The sequence below is a fragment of the Bactrocera tryoni genome, chromosome 5 (assembly GCF_016617805.1).
Source record: "Bactrocera tryoni isolate S06 chromosome 5, CSIRO_BtryS06_freeze2, whole genome shotgun sequence".
NCBI classification, from domain to species: Eukaryota; Metazoa; Arthropoda; class Insecta; order Diptera; family Tephritidae; genus Bactrocera; species Bactrocera tryoni.
The window spans coordinates 42544008-42564592 of record NC_052503.1 but is presented as its reverse complement, the minus strand read 5'-3'; the positions used below and the strand labels follow the sequence as shown (position 1 = coordinate 42564592).

Genomic DNA, 20585 nt, shown 5'->3' with positions numbered 1-20585 from the left:
GATTATATTGACAGTTTTCTTTGATTATTGAAGTGTGGTGCACTCCGAATTCCTTCTGACGGGCCATACTGTCAACAAGGAATACTATTTGAGTGTTGTGCGTTGTTTTCGAGAGGCTTTCGTTAAAAGAGGCCGGAGGTTTGGGCCGAAAACTCTTGGTTCTTGCACCACGATAATGCATGCTCGTACACTGCATTGATTTTTCATGAGCTTTTCGCCTAATTTCCAACCAATATCGTGGCGCAACCATCGTATTTGCCTGATTTAGTTGAGTCCAATGAAGACATTAAACGTAAATCGCTACGCGCGTTGTAGGCTATTCACAAGTATACTAGTGTATTGGGCGAAATGGGATTACTTTGAGGCGGACGACATAGATTTTGAAGAATAAATTTTTTGCTCATAGTAGACTGTATGTTCCAATAACACGAAAAAAATTGTATATACCGTAAACTGTTGGACTAATGATATTGTAATCATTCTATATTCATTCAGCTTGATCAGGATTCGAAAATTTAAGATAATTGATATAGTATATATTAGGGTGCTCTTACCCCCTCAAATATAAGTGATTCATAAAAAAAAACCCCCTCAATCCACGTGCTGTAGCTTAACTCTAAAGGATCGCTTTTTTTAAGTTTCCTATTAATTTAACATAGAAATTTTTGTTTTTTCATTCAAACTAAAATTTCACCAATTAATTTTCGTTTCTTTAAGTTTAAACTTTAAAAATTCCTCCGACACCAATCGTAATCGCCATATGTGATCGTCTGCGACTATTCTCAGATTCCAAAAGTTACTCAAAAGAGAAGGCGTTGAAGGTCAAGCTGGAAAAAAGCGCCTATTTAGGAAGCCTCGAAGCTACACACTATCAAGCTGGTATCAAAATGTGGGACCATAGTTACAACAAATACATTACTCTAGTTGGAGATTATGTTAAAGAATAAAGCCATATGTTCATTCAAAAAACGGTTTTCCTTTCCCTAGGCGAAATCATATTCAACCCCATCTACATATAATAGAAGTTGGATCATACATATATTTATACTCTCGCAACAAAGTTGCTAAGGAGAGTATTATAGTTTTGTTCACATAACGGTTGTTTGTAAGTTCTAAAACTAAAAGAGTCAGATATAGGGTTATATATACCAAAGTGATCAGGGTGACGAGTAGAGTTGAAATCCGGATGTCTGTCTGTCCGTCCGTCCGTCCGTGCAAGCTGTAACTTAAGTAAAAATTGTGATATCATGATGATGATGAACTTGGTACACGTATTTCTTAGCACCATAAGAAGGTTAAGTTCGAAGATGGGCAAAATCGGCCCACTGCCACGCCCATAAAATGGCGAAAACCAAACACCTATAAAGTGTCATAACTAAGCCATAAATAAAGATATTAAATTGAAATTTGGCACAAAGGATCGCATTAGGGAGGGGCATATTTGGACGTAATTTCTTTGGAAAAGTGGGCGTGGCCCCGCCCCCTACTAAGTTTTTTGTACATATCTCGGAAACTACTATAGCTATGTCAACCAAACTCTATAGAGTCGTTTCCTTCAGGCATTTCCATATACAGTTAAAAAATAGAAGAAATCGGATAATAACCACGCCCACCTCCCATACAAAGGTTATGTTGAAAATCACTGAAAGTGCGTTAACCGACTAAGAAAAAAACGTCAGAAACACTAAATTTTACGAAAGAAATGGCAGAAGGAAGCTGCACTCAGGCTTTTTTTAAAAATTGAAAATGGGCGTGGCGTCGCCCACTTATGGACCAAAAACCATATCTCAGGAACTACTCCACGGATTGCAATGAAATTCGGTATGGAATATATTCTTAACATCCTGATGGCATGTACGAAATATGGGTGAAATCGGTTCACAACCACGCCTTCTTCCAATATAACGCTATTTTGAGTTTCATCTGATGCCTTCTCTGTATAATATAACCATTAGGAAATGAAAATACAATTCAATACTCAAAGTACACAAATTGATCTAATCTAATTAATTTTACAGCAAAATAAAAAAATATGTAAATGACGGATAATGAAATCTCGATCACTTTATCTTGCGGGAGTATAAAATGTTCGGTGACACACGAACTTAGCCCTTCCTTACTTGTTTTTACATGTCTTTCTGTCTGTCTGAATATACGCGAATTTGTCACTCAGTTTTTGAGGAGCCGATCTGAAATTTTGCAAGCGTTCATTTTTAACAAGAACTGTTATTTTGTCGGAAAGACCGTTATCGGCCACTTTAGCTTATAGCTATCATACAAACTGAATTAAGTTCTTGTAAAGAAACTTTTTTTATTTGACCTGATATTTTCACGATATATAGCATGTATTATTCTTCAAGGTAACAATCTCAAGTTCTTCTGTAGAAACTTTTTTGTTTAGAAGGGTATTACAGCTTCGCGGCAGCCGTAGTTAATGGTTTTTCTTGTTATACCCTGAACAGGATATATTAAGTTTGTCACGATGTTTGTAACACCCAGAAAGAAGCGTCGGAGACCCTATAAAGTATATATATAAATGATCAGTATGTTGAGCTGAGTCGATTTAACCATACCCGTCTGCCTGTCTGTCCGTCCGTCCGTCTGTATATATACAAACTTGTCCCTCAGTTTTTAAAATATTCTTTTGAAATTTTGCAAACGTCATTTTCTCTTCAAGAAGCTGCTCATTTGTCGGAATGGCCGATATCACATATAGCTGCCATATAAACTGAACGATCGGAAACAAGTTCTTGTACGGAAAACTTTCACATTTGTCAATGTATCTTCACCAAATTTGGTATAGATTATTTTCTAAGGCAACAATGTAATCTCCGAAAAATTGTTCAGATCGGATTACTATAGCTTTAGCTTCCATACAAACTGAACATATATGTATGTAGTTACTAAAAGAAATGCACCTGTGAAGGGTATATTAGCTTCGGTGCAGCCGAAGTTAACGTTTTTTCTTGTTTTTTTTTTATTGTTGCCGTCTTCTGAACTTATTTCCTCTCACAATATTAACTGGATTAGAATTTTAGGGCCACTATTTACAGTGGAGCGAGTTAAATGAAATTGTAAAATGATATATGGAAATTATGTACAATATATACATATGTATGTAGATACCAAACAACGGATGCAAATGTTAACTGTAATTATATAAATAAAAAATCAAACGAAAATTTAACGAAAACCTTGAAAATTAATAAGCAACTTTTAATGACCTGCCGGCTTCCTTTCTTAATATTTGTTTTGAAGAATGAATACTTTTAAATTTATCTCAGCGCAAAGTGTATTGGCATCTGTCGACGGTTCACGCTTTTTATGTTAATATGTATACGGATAAATGTAATTATTTATTATATAGCAGCATTGTACACTAAGTTTAAGGGTAACGCAAATTTGCGAACTTGAAATCTCGTAAACTCAAGCAATCTCAAACAAAATTGGAGAATAAAAAACGAAAACAAAACAAAAGTTGTAAAGTTTAGCAAATCGAAATTGAGTCATACAATTAGATTGCATTCATACATGTGTGTACATTTTGACAACCGTCATTTCACAAACATACAAATGTACATAGATACGTACATAATGTACATACATAAGTATAGTATAAAATTTTAATTTACTTCACACAGGTAAGAAATAACTTCAAAGCTGGACGCGTCGTTAAAGAACAAGTGAAATCAAACAAAATCACTGGAAAACAAGTCGGCATTTGAACCAAAAGCGAAAAGAAAAATGCAAAATGGGTAGGAACAAGTAAAAGTTTAGTTGCAAATAACTGAAAGCGAATAAGGAGAAAGGGAGGCATCATCAAGACAAAACAAATTCGCTAAAACAATTTATTGATTCATCACCTGATAAGATAACTGGTTTTTATCTTTGAATTAGCAAACAAGTTATAAAAATAATAAAGCGCGTTAAGTACACGCCATTATAGTTTATGCATTTACATATATAAACATGAATATACACACATAAGTACAAGTAATCGCACCTACTTTCATATAATAGGTAGAGCTTCTCCAACCCTTTGCTGTGGCGCTCTTGAAGATATCCGACAAAGGGAGCATGCCAAGTTTTAAGTAGCAACCCAAAGGCTTGCGAATACTCGTATTTGTAAGAAGTATTTAATGTCAGAATAAGAATCAGCGGTACTTTGTTTTGAATTTTTTTATATTTTTGCATTTGAACACTTTTTGGTTATAAAAAGTCCCTCAAATTGATGGTGAATTTAAATAGAGTCAAATTAAAAACCTAAAATTGTTTCAAAAACATAAATATAACTGTTTATTCAGTTCAAGGTTAAATCATTGGCACCGAACAAAAAAGAATACAACCTCGAGTCTTAATAACTTCAGAGTAAATACGAAATCGTTGTGATAAGCACGTGCAGCCGGCTATTCACAGAACGGAAATAATAATGGTTAAGGCAAGTTGCAAAAATTATGTGAAATCCATTAAACAGAAAGCAAAAGCCTTATTATGTACACATAAAATCTATATATCTACATATGTACGTATCCACAATGCGAAGTTTCAGATTCGCAAGCCTTTACATATAGTAATGTAGATATGTCTCTACGCTATATCAATTGAAGCACCAATTTCAGCGCCGTTCGAAATGATTGAAAACTACAAATTGCCAACTATTCCGACGATTAAGTAGGCTTTTTAATGTGGCACTGAGCATTCATTGTTGATGATGGCGGGTAAATAATATTTAAAAATCGTATATAATTGAACACTTCCTTTGCATGTATTTGTATGTATGTACATAAGTGTGTGTCTATATGTATATGTAAAAACAAACAAAGTGACATATGTTACGTATGATATATTAATATGTACATATGTATGTTACTTACCCACAATTCCAGCAAAAACACCATATGATGACTTCGTCACGGCACGTTGTGGTTTGGCTCCTATAGTTTCCTCGATGCCGGCGCTGTGATTTTTGAGCTGTAGTTTAGATTGTAAGTGCAGCTACCGTTGAAGCTGTTGCTGTTAGAGATAATATTATTGATGCGCACGTTGTTGCACAAAAAAAAAACCAATGCAATGTACCACAAAAGTGTAGGAAAAAATTTAAATGTCAGGGGGTCTCTAAGTTTGTGTGGCAGTTGCTGCTGGTACTGCTGATGTTGCGATGGAGGTTTTTGCTGTTTATAGTATACTTTGTGCTGGCTGGCTCTGATGCCGTTTTGCTTCAATTGGTTAATGTGCTGTGTGACGAACGAATGTGTGTGTAGATATTTCGTTTGATTTGATAGACGAGTCGTGGTTTGTTTATTGTTTTATATTGGATTGGTCCGTTACATTATGTACATACCTTTATCTGTATATGTACATACATATGTATGTATATGAGCAAGTGTAAAAATTTATGTCTGGTTTTAAACTATTTTATTATTATTTTATAAACGAAAAGTTTAAAACAGTTTTTACTTATGTATTTATAGATTTTTATATGCATACATACATAAGAATATCTTCTAAATTTAATTTTAAATAATTGTCCTATTATTTCACAATTTTGCAATCAAAAAACTGTAACATAGCAGTGAAAATTTATCGGGCTCAAAGAATAAATCCTTTGGCGCATTCACAATTGGTGCGGAACTTTTTCATAAAATTGCACAATTATCAACGCCTTTATGGGCCGACAATAGATTATAAATAAAGACAAAGGCACAACGTGCCAAAGTGCCTCATGAACTGTGCTTCTACTATCAAGGACAAGGACACATTTGAAGACAGCTGCTAGCACAAATGCCTACCATGTACTACTTCAAAGCAGCTGCTCGCACATATTTACCTAATAATACAATAGAGCTAACAGGATTGTTGTTATTCCAGTTTCACGATCCCGATCTTACATACATACATAGATGTGGTTAAATATATTTATGTCCATAACTGCGTGTAAGAACATAGAATATCCAGAATTACAGGTATCAGACTAATTTACAATTAATTTACGTGAATATTTTGCGAATTATAAAATATATCAAATTAAGCTGCGATGGTTTGTCATACAATAATATGCATATTATTAAAGTTATTTATCTATTTCTATAACTATTACTTTGTAAGCAAACATTTACTTTCTAATTTTCTGTATTGTGCAGCCTGCGAAATTGCAGCAGCTGTATTTCACACACATATACACTCGCACATTCACCCATGGGCGAAAAATCAATTAAATCTTTAGCTTTTGCGGAAGTCATGAACTTCCTTGCGACTTCACTCTTTCTGCACTTTAGTAATACATTTTCTCTGTTGATTCTTTATAGACATCTTTATTAACGTATGCATAATACAACTCATAACTAACCATATATTTTTTTATTCACTTTTGCACAACACAAATTCGATATGAAGCTTTTGCTAAAAAGACCGAAAATTAATCCCAACGTACAATTAACAACAACGTGCCATTAGTGCAAATCAGTTACATCCGAACTCGATTTTATATCGAACAGAAATGCAACGCCGAACAGAACTGATGTTAAAACTGCTAAACACTGAAAAGCGTAGCAGAAAAAGGTAACATTACCACTACACATTTCAGGGTTGCATGTCATTCACTCAAAACATTACAATATGAAATTCATATATATGTATTATATAATGTATTATATATTTTATAGGAAATAGTTGCAGAGAAGTTTTTTATTTAAATGTTTGAAAAAAATATACATTCGCTAAAAATAAAAATATACGTGAAATGAAATAGTTTATGTAGTCGAATTTATTTTCCATGCAACTCAGTAATCACAAGCAGGGATGTTATTTTCTTTTCCTGTGTCAGCCTCCAGTCAGTTTCCGTTTTGTAAGAAACCATTACATACATAATATATATTTCTGAATTTATATAAAAATAAATTAATAACATACATATTTTTGTAATAATGCATGTTATATGATATTTAATAAGCACATAGAGAGTTTGTAATACTGCGCTAATATATTTGTTGTTGTTCTGCCGCTACAAGCAACATAGTTGTATATTGCTTGTGTAAAAACAGTTCTTTTGGCAAAGTGTTCCACCTACTCAGCAAAAAACTACTAGAAACTTTATTTCCCCCTTTTAATTTCCATTTGTCGCTATTTCTGTACTAACGCCTTGGATGGAAAATCACAAATCCGACAATTCTCATAATATCGATGAGTAACTATTCCGCTCATAATAAAATCACAAATGATGGAAATAAAATGGATATTAAGCTTTACAGGAATCGCATACTAAATCTATATTTCTCTGCAATAGAAGCTTTCACCACCTGCTCAAAATTTATACACCAGGAAAGACAAACACAAGATGTAGAGATATACAGGTAAATTTATTGCAATTATTAATGCATATTTAGCATATACCTAACATAAATCATAATGTATGGATTGTATTCAGTAGATATGAGGACTGCAAAAAGCCCCATCTGATCACCGCTCTTCTGAACTTTTGACAGTAAAAGCCAATTGGGATTACTTAATGGAAATCTAATAACAGCGTACTGAAATTCTTAGGTTAAATAGAGGCGATGGTAATCATTTGCACCAAAAGCGCAATTGCATTTAGGACATTTCCGCTGTCTAGTTTCGTAGCGAGTACGTAAACAGTCATAGCAGAAAACATGGAAACATTTCGATAAAACGGCATCTTTGCGTTTAACCTTACATGAAGGACAGGTGAGAGTCTCTTTATATTCGCGAATCTCTTCTAATACTACTTCATCAATAGTACTGCCAGCCATTTCAATCTTTTTCATGCGTTCAGCCTTGCGCTTAAACTGCGCTAGTTCTTCCTGTAAGCGCTTTGTTTTATAAGCCTCCGCCTCAAGCGAGCTAGTTTTTTCCGCAACAACTTGTTGCGCTTCCTTCATCTGAGAGTGATACTTTTCTAAATGCAACTTTAAATCTGCTGCTGACTGTGCGGACTCAATGGCTTTGCGTTTGTGCATTTCCATTGCTTGTTGACGCAACATCAACTCCTTCTCTATAGTGGCTACGGTAGCTTGAAGGCTACGTTCCTTTTCTTCTAGCTTTCGCAATACAATATGCATTGCTTCAATTTGAGTATCTCGAGTGGTCATTTGATCTACTAATATTTGTTTTTCCTCTCGTAATAAATTATGCATCTGGTTAGCTTTAATGCGTTCCGACATAAGCTTAAAGTTTGCATCATCCTTTTCACGTAGTTGTTGTATTAGTCGAGAGTTTTGTTCCTGCATATCTTCAAATGCCTGACCTGTTACTTCCATTTCATTTAGTAGAGCTTCCTCTTCATGTGAGCCAACAAATGGACGAGCATAATTCGCACCACCCGGCCCACCCCATGCATTCTCCACTGGCTTTTGACTGGCCACTTGTTTTTGCAGTTCATACTTCTGCTCCTCAAGTTGCTTAATCTTGCGTAATGCTTCTTCATCTGCCAACTTTTTACGCTCTTCTCTTTTACTTTCCTGTATTTTCTTTAATTGTTGACGCAATTCCTCTATTTCTGACCGGAGCTTCTTCTCGGTTGCCATAAGCTGCACTTTGTCACGCTGATCCTTTGAAACACCTTTATACATATCAAGAAGAAGCTTCATTTCCTTTTGATCATTTAATGCTTTTCTGCAAACAAAGGAGATTTTTATTTTATTTATGTATAATGTGAATAGGCTCAGAAACTTAGATTTTAATTGTATTTCAAGGACTTTTGTGAAAAGACTTACTTGAGCTGTGCCTTTAAATCACGCACAATTTCGGATTCAACTACTTTTATATCCTTGGCCTTTGGCACATCTTTTGCGTCCTTTTCAACCTTGACGGTGGCTGTGCATGGCGTTCCAGCGACCGTTGCTGCACTTGTTGCATTGCTGTTTGTACTACCTGCAGCTTGAGCATCTTTCTTCTCCCCGACAACTGTAGTGACTCCTGTGGAATTTTTTTCTTGCTTTATTCCATCTTTTTGCTCCTTCATCTCGTCATCACCATCATCCCCTAGAATATTTTGATTATTATCTCTGCTTGTGATCAAACATATTAGTTAACCTTTGATGTTGGCACCTGCTTCATCCTTGACGGTTGTTGATGATTCGTTAGAGCAAGTACCAGTTGTTCCTGCGCCACCAGCGGCATTCTCCTCCTTCACAGTATTTCCACCCTCTAGTTTGACCTCCTCTGTTGCGGGTGGTTGCTGCTTTGTACCCTCCAGCTTCGCCAATGCATCCTCTATTTCTTTTCGAAGCTAAAATGTATAATACATATAAAAATATTAGCATATACATAATCATTTTCAAATGTCGAATTATTACTTTATTCATTTTTTCCATGCAATTTCCAAAAACAATAAATTGTATGGAATTCATACAATACCCACCTTTACATTATCTGCTGAAGCATCCTTATATTTACGCTTATATCGCTGACCTTCTCCTTTTAACTGCAAATTATGGTTTTGTAAGGAAGTAATTAAATGTCGCATTTCCCTATTTATTGGTGCTGTTTGCTCGTTAGCAGCCATATTTTGCTCAAATTCAATGCGCAACGTTTCATATTCTTTCCTAATTTGAGCCAACACATCCTCCATTTGAATCATTTCACTCCGTACCTTCTTTTGTGCAATCAATTCTTCACTTTCCATAACTTCAATCTGACGTAAATGTTGGTTCTTACTTGTCTGCAATTGATTACGTGTTTCATCTAACATGGTTTTTATTTGCATGGATTCGTTATAGAGAACCGAGAACTGTGACTGCAAGCATTTGTATTCTGTCGTTTCAACAATCACCGATTCAGGCAACTGACGAATCTATTGAACATATAAAAGGAATATTTTTATTTTTTTTATGTTGTAACATACAAATCTATTTATAGAAAATACTTACATCCATTTTTAATTTTTCCACCTCCTTTAACGTCTCCCTATGTGTAGCATGCAATTTATCCAACTCCTGCAGACGATTGTTTGCCAGTTCACGATACTCTTCTAAATCCTTTTGCAAATCTTCGTAATGTTGGCTGTTTACATTTGCAGTGGCTGTTCCTTTACCAGAAGATGAGCTTTTATTAGGATCTCCATGCATTTGATGGTAAGCCTTCAACTTCTCTATGGCTTCTGCCAAATGATTTTCTAACTTATCGTTGCGACAGTGCACTTTTTCCAAATCATATTGTAACTCGTCAATCTGATTTTTTAGCTCTGCATTTTCGGTCTCTTTAGCAGTCAAAGCATCTTGACACTCTTTCATTTTTAATGAAATTGTATGAAATTTTTCATGCAACGAAGTGTTTAAGCTTTGTAAATTTCGGTTTTCGGTCATAATTTCAATGTGCGTTTGCTTTAGAGTCTCATCGATATTTGGCAAAATATTATTGGTAACATTATCTGTTCCATCTTCGCCTTCCGCATTCGCATTAGCATTACTACCGCTCGCAACGCCATTTCCTTCTTTCAGAGCTACTGTTATCTTTTCATTACGTTGCATGATTCGATCAATCACTTGCACTATCTTTGCCACCGCCCTCTTTGAAACTTGAACACGATTAGCAAGTTTATCGTCAAGCTCCTCTTTATCCCAGGTGGATAATTGTATGAGGAAAGATGTGGTAACTTCATTCTCATTACGATTTTCAGACTCATCAGCCGTTTCAGCGTCGAAACGTTGCAAGAGCACACGTATATCTTCATTTAGCTGATTCCAATATCGATTTACGACATTCAACACGGCATCGTCTTGCATTTGACGCTTTTCCAATTGTTCAATACGATGCCTCAATTCTGCTTCGGTTCGCATCCGTTGTTCAATGCGCTGTGCTAGTTTTTTATTTTGAAACTCAAGGACTTTAATATCCATTTCTTCCAGTGTCGACACAGGCCCAATGAGGTGCGGTTCAAAATGAACTTTCTTAATTGGTGGCTGCCCGAGATTTGTGGCAACCGCGGTGCTACCGCCACCACCAGATTCCTCTGCACTACGTTTCGACATTTTGCTGGAATATCTAAATTTTACAAAATTACTAGAAAATTGTTGGAGAATGAAGCAATTAAGTAAAATAACAAGCAACAGAGTGCCGGGTCTTGTAATCAATAGTGATCTTTCACATTCTTGCATGTTTTCTTTTAATATTCCAACCTATACAGTTTTATTATAATAAATTAACAACATTTAAACTACAACTTACCCTTTTTAACAAATTATATATAAAAATTTTCGCAAGCAAAAGGAAAATGACCTAAAAAAATTGTAAGCATTTCTATTCTGCGTCGGAATACAAAACTTCTTAAAACAGAGCTTCGCGGAATAGGTGAAATAGAAACACAGCGTGTTAAACACGCCGTAAAAGTAAATATCAGCAAAAAATCTGTCTTCCTGTGATTTAAAACCAAATGCAATCCCTATATTAAATTAAACACAATTTATAAGAATTTAAAGTAGAAATTAAAAAAGTTTTACGTGACTGAAGTTTTACTTTTATTTTGATTATTGAAATGTATGAAAATACAAAATATTTCTATGTTGCAGGAAGGAATAAATATTTAAAATATTACGGAAGAGGAAAAGCAATGCATGCATGTGTATTAAATTGATCAAAGGGATGTGTGTGTACAAATCATTACACTTCATTCATGTTTCCTCTAATTCAAATAGACAAGTTACAAAAACAAGAAGATTTGAATCTTAAATTATGATTGATTCTTTATCCAATAAACAAAAAAAAAAAACATAACGTAAAATATTGACTTTTGCAAATTTTTATACAAAAACGCAAAGCAAAATATTTTGAATTTATAATTCATTTTTACTATACTTTCACAACATACTGCAACGAGTATAAAGAGCCATTCTCATACAACTTTCTTCGCTTTGTGTGACAGTTCTTACTGAAACAACGAAGCACAGTAAACAAATCTAATGAGCGATTTTCTTTCAGTGTTTTTCTCTAATAAAAGTGGCGACTGTTGCTTTGAAAAGCGCAAAAAGATGTGAGTTGCCCAACATTTTGCTTGGTTTCGCGGCGAAAACTTGTTATGTGAACGTATTCACACAAAAGCATACATCGAACTTTTCTGTCAAAACAAATGTCTGACGCAAAGCGAAGCAAAAGTTCTTCGTGAATTGGACATAATAATTTTGCTCACCTAACTCTTGTTTGTAGCATCTAAAACTAATTGAGATAAATATAGAGTTATATGTTTTTACATAATTTTTCGCCTTCTCACCCTAGCTCGCCTTCAAACGGATGTTTTTTGGCTAAGACCGGAAGTCACTTCAGCAATATGTAAAATAATCGTTTCTGGCCATATTTTACAGTTTTTATGCAATGTTTTGAATTAAATTTGTTTTTGGATGGTCTTCTCACATATAGACGAGAATACTTTCAACATAAACATAACATAAGATAACATTTTAAGTTTAACCTTACAACGCGCCGTCGCGCCATTTTTCTAGTAACCAACACTTTTTTTGATTCATTGATGTTTCTCAGGTGTGGACTGTTTTTCGTAACCTATTGTCTTGAAATCAAATATCAATCGACTGCGATTACATAACTAAATGTTACAAAAGTACCTCCAACTCATGCAAATAAATAAATGTTGCGAACTATGAACCAAATATAAAAAGACTAGACAATTTTAAAAACAATTAAAGACTATACAAGAATGAAGAGCGACTGATTGATTTCAGCAAGAGCTCCCTATGAAATTCAGCTGCCCCCGCCACGATGTCAAAGTCGTGCTAGGCGACTTTAACGGCAGTGTGTGCAAAGAAGGGATTTTTGGCACAACAATCGATAAAATCCTCCATTATGAAACATCCCCAAATGGGTTGAGACTGATCGACTTTGCCGTGGCACGAAATACATGTGGTTATCTATAGTTTTAGACTCCAGCGTAGGAAAATTCATCAAGCTACCTGGCTGCCTCCGGATCGAAAAGCTAAGGAAGACACGTCTCCAGTGTTTTAGACGTGAGTACGCTCTGAGGCCCTAGCGATGATTCGGTCCACTATCTTGTTGCAGCGAAAATACGCACCCGTCTCTGTGCAGCAAAAAAAGCAAGTCAACAATCACAAGGAAGGTTCGACGTGGAGAAGCTGCAATCACAACTGACAGCCAAATGATTTTCTATTGGATGCACTTCAGCAGCTCTTTATATTCAGCTGCCAACGGAACCACTGGTTTTCGGAAAACGCAAAAGGACAGCTGGTACTATGAGGACTGCCATGTCGCAGTAAAGAGAAAACAGACTGACTACCTCGCAACGTTACAATCGACTACAACCGTTCGACACCAAACGAGGTTTCAGACAAAGCAACTCCCTATCGTGCGACTTCTTTAACTTTCTTCTGGAGAAAATAATTCGAGCTGCAGATGACATTGATATCACTGGCCTCAATAACCGCGCCGTTAGTTCTGCTTTCTCCAAACTAGATGAGGAAGCGAAGCAAATAGGTCGGGAAGTGAACGAGGGCAAGACGAATATATCCTGTCATCAAACAAACAGTCGTCCCACTCGTGACTTTGCTCCCACGTCAATGTTGGCAGTCATAACTTCAAAGTCGTAGATAATTTCGTCCATCTTCGAAGCAGCATTAACACCAATATCAACGTTAGCCTCGAATCCAACACAGAATAACTCTTGCTAACAGGTGTTACTTCGGACTGAGTTGACAATTGTTCTCTCTCGATAAACAAAGACCAAATCTACAATTCACTCGATGGAACGATGAGCTGTACGAGATATATGACGACATTGACATTTTAATATAAACAAATAAGTAGAGAAAGCGGCTAATTTTATTTGTAGTAGAACGCATAATAAATGGCAGTGATTTTATATACCATATGTATGTCTTTATACATATGAATGTGTCACATGTTAACATGGAATTACAATTATATCAATAAATATATGTATAGTATTGATTGCACTCGATTGCTTTAGAATTTAGAACGATTGATATTTCAGGGCTTGCCTAATGGTCATGCAGTCAACTTCGTCAATTTTGATGCTGTTAGCTTTAATATTGATCTCTTCCTCCTGCATTATTTGTACGTGTAGCAAATAGCGTAACGAAGCTTTATTTTCATTGATCTTCTGATTCAGTTTACATATTGATGCTTGCAAGGCCTCCATTTCATGATAGAGTGCATCCTGCACACTATCACAGGTTAGCTCAAGGCCCGGGCGACGTGCACGATTACTCAAACGCGTCTGACAGAGAGTCAATGAGCGTTGCTTATCGGCCAACTCCTTCTCCAACTGCTGAATGTTGCGTTGCAGCTCGTGTATATGAGTCATGCAATCGTTGTGCTTATCCTCTAAACATTTCTTAATGTGCTTCATTTCGGCGATGCGCCGTTCGAAAGCCTCATTGGTGCGATCCGTTTGATTTTGCATGTCCTCGCACACCTGTTTCAACAACAAATCAATATAAGCACGCAATTGTGAGGCTGAATTCAACTCTTTGGCGTTGTCTTCAATGTTTTTATATGTTGTATGTTGCCACTCGCCCAATGAGTAACGACTACAGAAGACACAGAAATGGGAAATTCAATTAGTTCATCTTAGAGGTTTGTTATAACAAATTGAATAACTTATAAAAAGAATTTTAAAGGCATAAAAAGTATCAGTAGTTAACGGAGGATGGAGCCATGTGTAGAAGTTCACGCAAATAAGGAAAGCTCTCTGAGCGCCATTCACTTAGGACTTATTTTATATATGGCTCAAGCAACTCACGACTTCCAGCCTTAAGCCAAGTATCCTCTGCATAATAAAAACACATCCGTTTGAAGGCGAGCTAAAATGAGAAAACGAAACATCCCTCCCCAGGGTTGTGCGTTGAGTTTGGACACGTAAAAAAAAACAACCCTAATGAAAAGAACAAAACATCCTCGCCATTACTACGCCAATGAAGAGAAACTTAACGGTTGAAATTAAATTACCATTCAAGATTCGATAGATCTTTTCCGTGACCTAAATTGCGCTGTGTCTCTCGCAGTGTTAAATTATTTTCATCAATCAAGAGAGATTTATCCTTCTGTGCCAGATCCTTATCTAACAAATACATTGTGGCGCGTAGACTACGTATCTGTTCGTTTGCCTCTTTCAGTGAACGATCCATTAAACACTGACAGCCTTTAATAACCTTCAACTCGCGACGCAAACAACGATCCACCTCGTCATCGCACAGGTCCACTCCAATACGACCTTCTCGCAGTATCTGACAACGCTGATTTATGGCCAACGATTTCTCCTTCAGAAAATCGATAGCGTTGAGTACACGATTACGATATGTATTCAGCGCCTCATCCTCCAGCATGGCCGTTTTCTTTTGCCTATTCAATTCATCTAATAAAAAGCGAATTTCGCTAGTGCGCTCGCGCATATGATGCTCCACTTCACGCTGCCAACTTTTAGTAGTGTCTTTGGTTTCATCCACAATCCGTTGTGATTCTCTACATAACGGTAGTGATTGACAGTTCATTTTTTTTTTAATATATCACGTATCTCTTACTCTACAATACGCTCCGCTAAACGTTCCTGATCGCAGGTGATGCGGAATTTCACCTGATTATTGAAGTCCCAGTCTTCCTCCGTATACTTCGGTGGTATTTTCGCTTGAGGACCATATCCCTTGCCAGTCAAATGCAGACCAGCGATTCGTCGTGTACGCATATTCGGCAGCATTTTTGTGATTTCACGTTATTGTTGTTCTTAATCGATTAAAGATCTATAAAAAATATTTGCAAATATTTGTATGTATGTATTTAAGTAAAAAAAATCTAATATTATTTTATATAATAAATTATAAACTTCAATATGAACAACAAATTTATTTAAAGTCAACAGCTCAATACACAACGAATCAACTGGAACAGACATGATGTGGAGAAATTTATACGAGCACATAAAATAATATCGATTATACGGGAGTTCGTGCGTGGTTGCCTAGAGGATTATTATAATATTTATTATTAATTTTTTTTTTGCTCTGAATAAATTGACAATATGGGCCTTCATTAATCTAGTACTTACCCAGTAGAGTAGTTTTGCAAAATGAAAAGATTTTCTCAATCATAAAAATATAATCCGGTCGAAGAGCTTTCAAATTTTTCAAGGTTGGGCTGTAATAAATATATTTTTATTTTATATTTAATATATATTAGATATTTATATATGTTTACTATTCCTAAAAATATTAATAAAAAAATGTATTCTATTAAAACCTACAAATTTTTTAAAGTAATATATTAGTTAGCAGATTTGTAACTATCGTATTATTTTTTTATTGACAAATTATAATAATATAATTAAACCTTCCCCACACTATATCAAGTTTTTAATCCAATGACATTTCATACGAAAAGTTAGTCAATAATCCCAGTTTCTACAGGGTCATTCAATGCTATCATTCGCCACATACACATTAGCAAAATAATCACGCTTGCTAAAATAATATCTAATAAAGATGAAAGGACTTACAGTGAATGTTTGATGTTTTTCAAGGAGCATGACTTTATATTAAATATAATAAATAAACCTGCGTTGCATGATAATGTTAAGATATCCATTTATATACTCGACAGCGCTCGAATAAATTAATTATCTAAACCATAAATATTGTAGCATTATAATAATACATAGTATACGACTGTATTGAAATTTACCTCAACCCATAATCAAGAATTGATTTATTTTGATGATACTTTCGGTCCATACGTATGTAAAACTGAAAGCATTAAAGCTTGAGTCGTCTTTTGCTGCCTATACTAGATTGCTCTGAATAAAATTTAGTATATATCACCAATAAAAGATAAAGAAATAGAACTATGATCATTCTTCTTCTTTATTGGCGTATACATCGCTTAAGCGTTAGCAACAGCACGCCAGTCGTTTCTTCTTTTTGCAAGAAGATGGCGCCAATTGGAGATTCCAAGCGAAGCCAGGTCCTTCTCCACCTAGTCCTTCCAACATAGTGGAGGTCTTCCTCTGGCTCCCCCGGCGTGTACCGCGACGAATATTTTGCAGTTTTTTCATCCATACGAAACATGACCTAGTTGGAGCAGCTGTCTAATGTTGCAAACTATTTATAAATACCAGCTGCAGGCTTTCTGATACGAGTATTGTAGTGTTTTTCAATTCATGGTAGGTAGGTTCAAAGTATCAGTCAAAGTTACTGAGCGGCCTTCTGTGACAAACAAAATTGTAACAAACAGAACAGAATTGAAGGCTAAAACACCTTGGATACCTCACCTTTAGACATTCAGCTGAGCTGGCGCTGGCGGGAGAAAACTTAAACGGCTAAGCACACTTGTAATGGGTACAAGGTACAACAATAGTTTCGGACAAACAGCTTTGAGAACTTGTGCGCTCGAGGCTAGCTAGGCTAAGTGCGTCGTCTTTAAACGCGTTTTTCTTGAAACTGTGTTTTTCTCGAGAACTACTCAACCGATCTTCATTACATTTTACACAAGTCTTTGTCATACAATTCTTAAAGGATTTTTTTTCATTCTTCTGTAAAAATGTCTGCCAAAAAATCAATTGTCAGCTTTTTTTCCTTTGTCCAAGTTCTAAGTTAACGTTTTAACTAAAACACGTATTTTTCAATTCAGATGACTCTGTAAGGAGTTATCCTGCCAACACGGGCGCATCTTTTTGCCTAGGAAGCACCGGAAATGGTGTCGCAATGGCCAATTTTAAAATATTTTTTTACAAAAATTTCAGAATTTCTTTGTTAATAGTTTATCTTTGTAACAATCAAAAATTCTAATAAAACATTTAATTTTTTATATGAGAAAAAAATTATTGAAAAATGCTGTTTTTTACCCTAGGAAACCCATGTAACCCCTTAATATCTAGGAGTTCTTTTTCTAGCTTCAAAAGGCACTGATTATTATCGGTCCAAGTGCGATCCTCTTTTTACTTACCGATCTAAACAGGGTTAGATTCTCGAAATAACGCCCTTGGCCGGGTGAAATAGCATCCTCTCTTGGGATCTCCCATATAACTCAATCTACATACATTTGGATGTAAATGTACATACATAAATTCATTTTATTTAGTGAATAGGAACAACTCGTTATTTAAAAACACCACCACTCAGTTTATTACGCATCTAAAACTTTTATTTTATTCCGTTTTTTATTTAATACATGTTTTTTTATAGTCTTCTCTTTTCTGCAAATAGGAATAGTTTTCACATTATCGAAACGATCTTTAACGAATTATACATATGTGCATACTTACATATTTATGTATATGTACATATATGCATGTAGACATAATATACATGTATATACATATTGTATGTATATGGCTTAAGTCTACATACGAATACCTATGTACATTTGTGTTTCATATTTTTTGTTCATTTTGTTCATGTCATTGTAATTATTATTTTGCATATATATACCATATGTAATGTATATATATATTTGCTTTGTATGTTATGTAAATGTTGTGTCACATACATAGATGGTAAATATGTATTTTGTATTGACAGTTGAGAACAAAAGGCAGTGTTGCACGTTTCTTTCAAACAGCAGAACTGTTTCTTGTTTTATTTGTTTATTCTCAGGAAAGTTTTGATCAGGTTTTATAAGCTCTTTATCTATGAAACATTCTTAAGCAGAAATCATATGAATTATGCTGGGGAAGACTTTTTATGGACAAAATATATATGTAATTGAAAATTAATAAAATCTTAAAAATATAACAGGAATCCTGAGTTGAGGATTTGGTCTGTGTATATCGTCACCTAAAATGCAAAACAACGTATTGTCAAAAAAAATTGAAAATCGTTGCCAGATAATCATTTTATAACGAAAACTCTAATTTTGTTTTTGTATGATAACTAATATACATATAACCAAAATTAAAATTTTGTTTCGATATTAGTGATTTCTAATATATCGGTCTTCCTTCGCTTGTAAACTTATGAAAAGTGAAGTTACGTTATTTTGCACTTTAGGTGGCGATATGTAAGTATGTATATGTATACATGCAAAATATATAAGAAAAACGAAAAACAACTTTTACTAATGACTTAATTAAATTAATAAAATATTTGCAGAAAGAGCCAACATGAAAATTGTCACTCTCTTCCTTCGTGCTATATAGCATAATTAATTCAGTTATATAAATGTTAAACGGTTTGAAGTTTTTTTTACATTTTCTTGTTTTATTTAATTCTTTGTAAACATTATAAATTTTGTATATTTTTTATTTCAGCATTGATTCTTGTCTATAATTTATCTACAATAAAAATAAGACATTTCTTATATGCATACTGTGCATGTGTTTGTGTATGTTTGTGTAACTATTCAGCAATTTTATATGCCTATGTGTATGTACATGTTTAGTTTAGCGCCATACTTTGCTGCTGTACAGTAATTTTTGAACTGTTTCCTTATAAAAGAAAAAAATTATAAAACATATAAAAGCAACAGGGTAGTTTTACTGTAAAATATCATATAAATGATTTAAATTGTAACTATAAAAATATACAATTTATTATTGGCTCTTAAGTAATAATTTTCAAAACTACTTTTGTTGTGATTCCTTCGGTTGTTTTTGCGTATTTTAGTTTTCATTCGTATTTATGTATGTACATTAAACATTTTGTGTAACAAAAATAATTGCTCTTGAGGTATTTTCTGTAACGCTGCTGTTGCTCACTTTTTATTTGCAAATTTAGGAATTTTATTGCATACATATTTGGTTCAATATACATATTTTTTATCGAGATGATTTTATTTTTGTTTTTCGTGTATTTTTATATTTGTTTTCGTTTTATTTCTTTTAGCTTTATGCTTAAATAAGTTTAGCACCTTTTGATTTCATCAAAAAAATAATATTATATGCATTTATATGTCTGTACATATTAATGTTGTATTTATAAAGAATATAACTTGAATACAAAATTAAAAAATACACGCCGTGTCTCCACTTAAAAATGTGAATACGGTCAAGTTCAAATTTCAGATAACCTATTCAGATGAAGCATTGAATACGTTTGTAATTATAGAATTGATACTAATGAAATTAAATTATTTTAATATAGAAGTGGTAATAACACGTCAACTTTACCAATATAGTTTTTAAAAATAACTCTCAATTACATTTATCAAAATTATTTCATAATTTTCAATTGAATTTTGCATTTGGCAAGTAATTTCGCATATTCTTCAGTTAATATTTAGGTCCGATAATTTCAATATTTCTTTTAATTTGAAATTTTTTTAATGTTTGCCCATACATTATTGTACCATGCTAATTACTCTTAGGCTATACTTCAATTTGCTTATATTTGTTGTATAAAAATGTATATTAAATATGAAACAGTTCTATTGCATGTAGTATATGTAAACAAACTTTATTAATTTCTACTATTTTTATGTTGTTGACCTATTTTGAGCAAATCATATAATAAACATGTTTTTGTTCTACGGAAATAATAAATTTCTTGCAATATTCGAAAGTAAGTTTTATATATGAACCAGTGAAGGGTATGCAGCTTTTTAAGCCAGCGCTTTATTAAATTCCTTTTGTAGTGGTCTTTGATGATAAGAAATGTCTTATT

General features: G+C 34.2%; 3 protein-coding genes across 10 annotated transcripts in view; all 3 read right to left on the bottom strand.

The window, feature by feature from the left end:
- Positions 1-6497, bottom strand: part of LOC120779211 — a 53581-nt gene extending 47084 nt beyond the window's left edge. For 4 of the 7 annotated variants that reach the window (XM_040111488.1, XM_040111493.1, XM_040111494.1 and 1 more), the window contains exons 1-2: positions 6347-6497; positions 4875-5347 (exon numbers count right to left, since the gene is read on the bottom strand). The gene's annotated coding sequence lies outside the window, so the exon portion shown is untranslated. The other 3 variants (XM_040111489.1, XM_040111492.1, XM_040111491.1) reach the window with 3 other exon arrangements.
- Positions 6498-7336: 839 nt separating this feature from the next.
- On the bottom strand, positions 7337-11274 carry LOC120777466 (E3 ubiquitin-protein ligase Bre1). The gene is made up of 6 exons (XM_040108790.1): positions 11182-11274; positions 9885-10998; positions 9377-9808; positions 9049-9244; positions 8730-8997; positions 7337-8628 (listed from the first exon to the last, which is right to left on the bottom strand). The coding sequence occupies exons 2-6, from the start codon at positions 10983-10985 to the stop codon at positions 7536-7538; spliced, it is 3090 nt and encodes a 1029-aa protein (XP_039964724.1). The 5' UTR covers positions 10986-10998; positions 11182-11274; the 3' UTR covers positions 7337-7535.
- A 2505-nt stretch (positions 11275-13779) lies between these two features.
- LOC120778011 (tektin-1) lies at positions 13780-18826 on the bottom strand. Of its 2 annotated transcripts, XM_040109678.1 has the most exons (6): positions 17932-18826; positions 16040-16128; positions 15862-15952; positions 15519-15734; positions 14947-15459; positions 13780-14528 (listed from the first exon to the last, which is right to left on the bottom strand). In XM_040109678.1, exons 4-6 carry the CDS (start codon positions 15689-15691, stop codon positions 13949-13951), a joined length of 1266 nt encoding a protein of 421 aa, XP_039965612.1. In that variant the 5' UTR covers positions 15692-15734; positions 15862-15952; positions 16040-16128; positions 17932-18826; the 3' UTR covers positions 13780-13948. The 2 variants fall into 2 exon arrangements, with proteins under 2 accessions (XP_039965612.1, XP_039965611.1); XM_040109677.1 differs by having other exon boundaries at positions 15519-15952.
- Between the last annotated feature and the right edge of the window lie 1759 nt (positions 18827-20585).

Coding starts and splice junctions, on each gene's coding strand:
- LOC120778011 (XM_040109677.1), bottom strand. CDS start 15,691: ATGCTGCCGAATATGCGTACACGACGAATCGCTGGTCTGCATTTGACT. Junction 15,460..15,518: donor TTAGCGGAGCGTATTGTAGA/GTAAGAGATACG, acceptor ACCGTTATGTAG/AGAATCACAACGGATTGTGG. Junction 14,529..14,946: donor GATCTATCGAATCTTGAATG/GTAATTTAATTT, acceptor TGTCTTCTGTAG/TCGTTACTCATTGGGCGAGT.
- LOC120777466 (XM_040108790.1), bottom strand. CDS start 10,985: ATGTCGAAACGTAGTGCAGAGGAATCTGGTGGTGGCGGTAGCACCGCG. Junction 9,809..9,884: donor TGGAAAAATTAAAAATGGAT/GTAAGTATTTTC, acceptor TATGTTCAATAG/ATTCGTCAGTTGCCTGAATC. Junction 8,629..8,729: donor GATTTAAAGGCACAGCTCAA/GTAAGTCTTTTC, acceptor CTTTGTTTGCAG/AAAAGCATTAAATGATCAAA.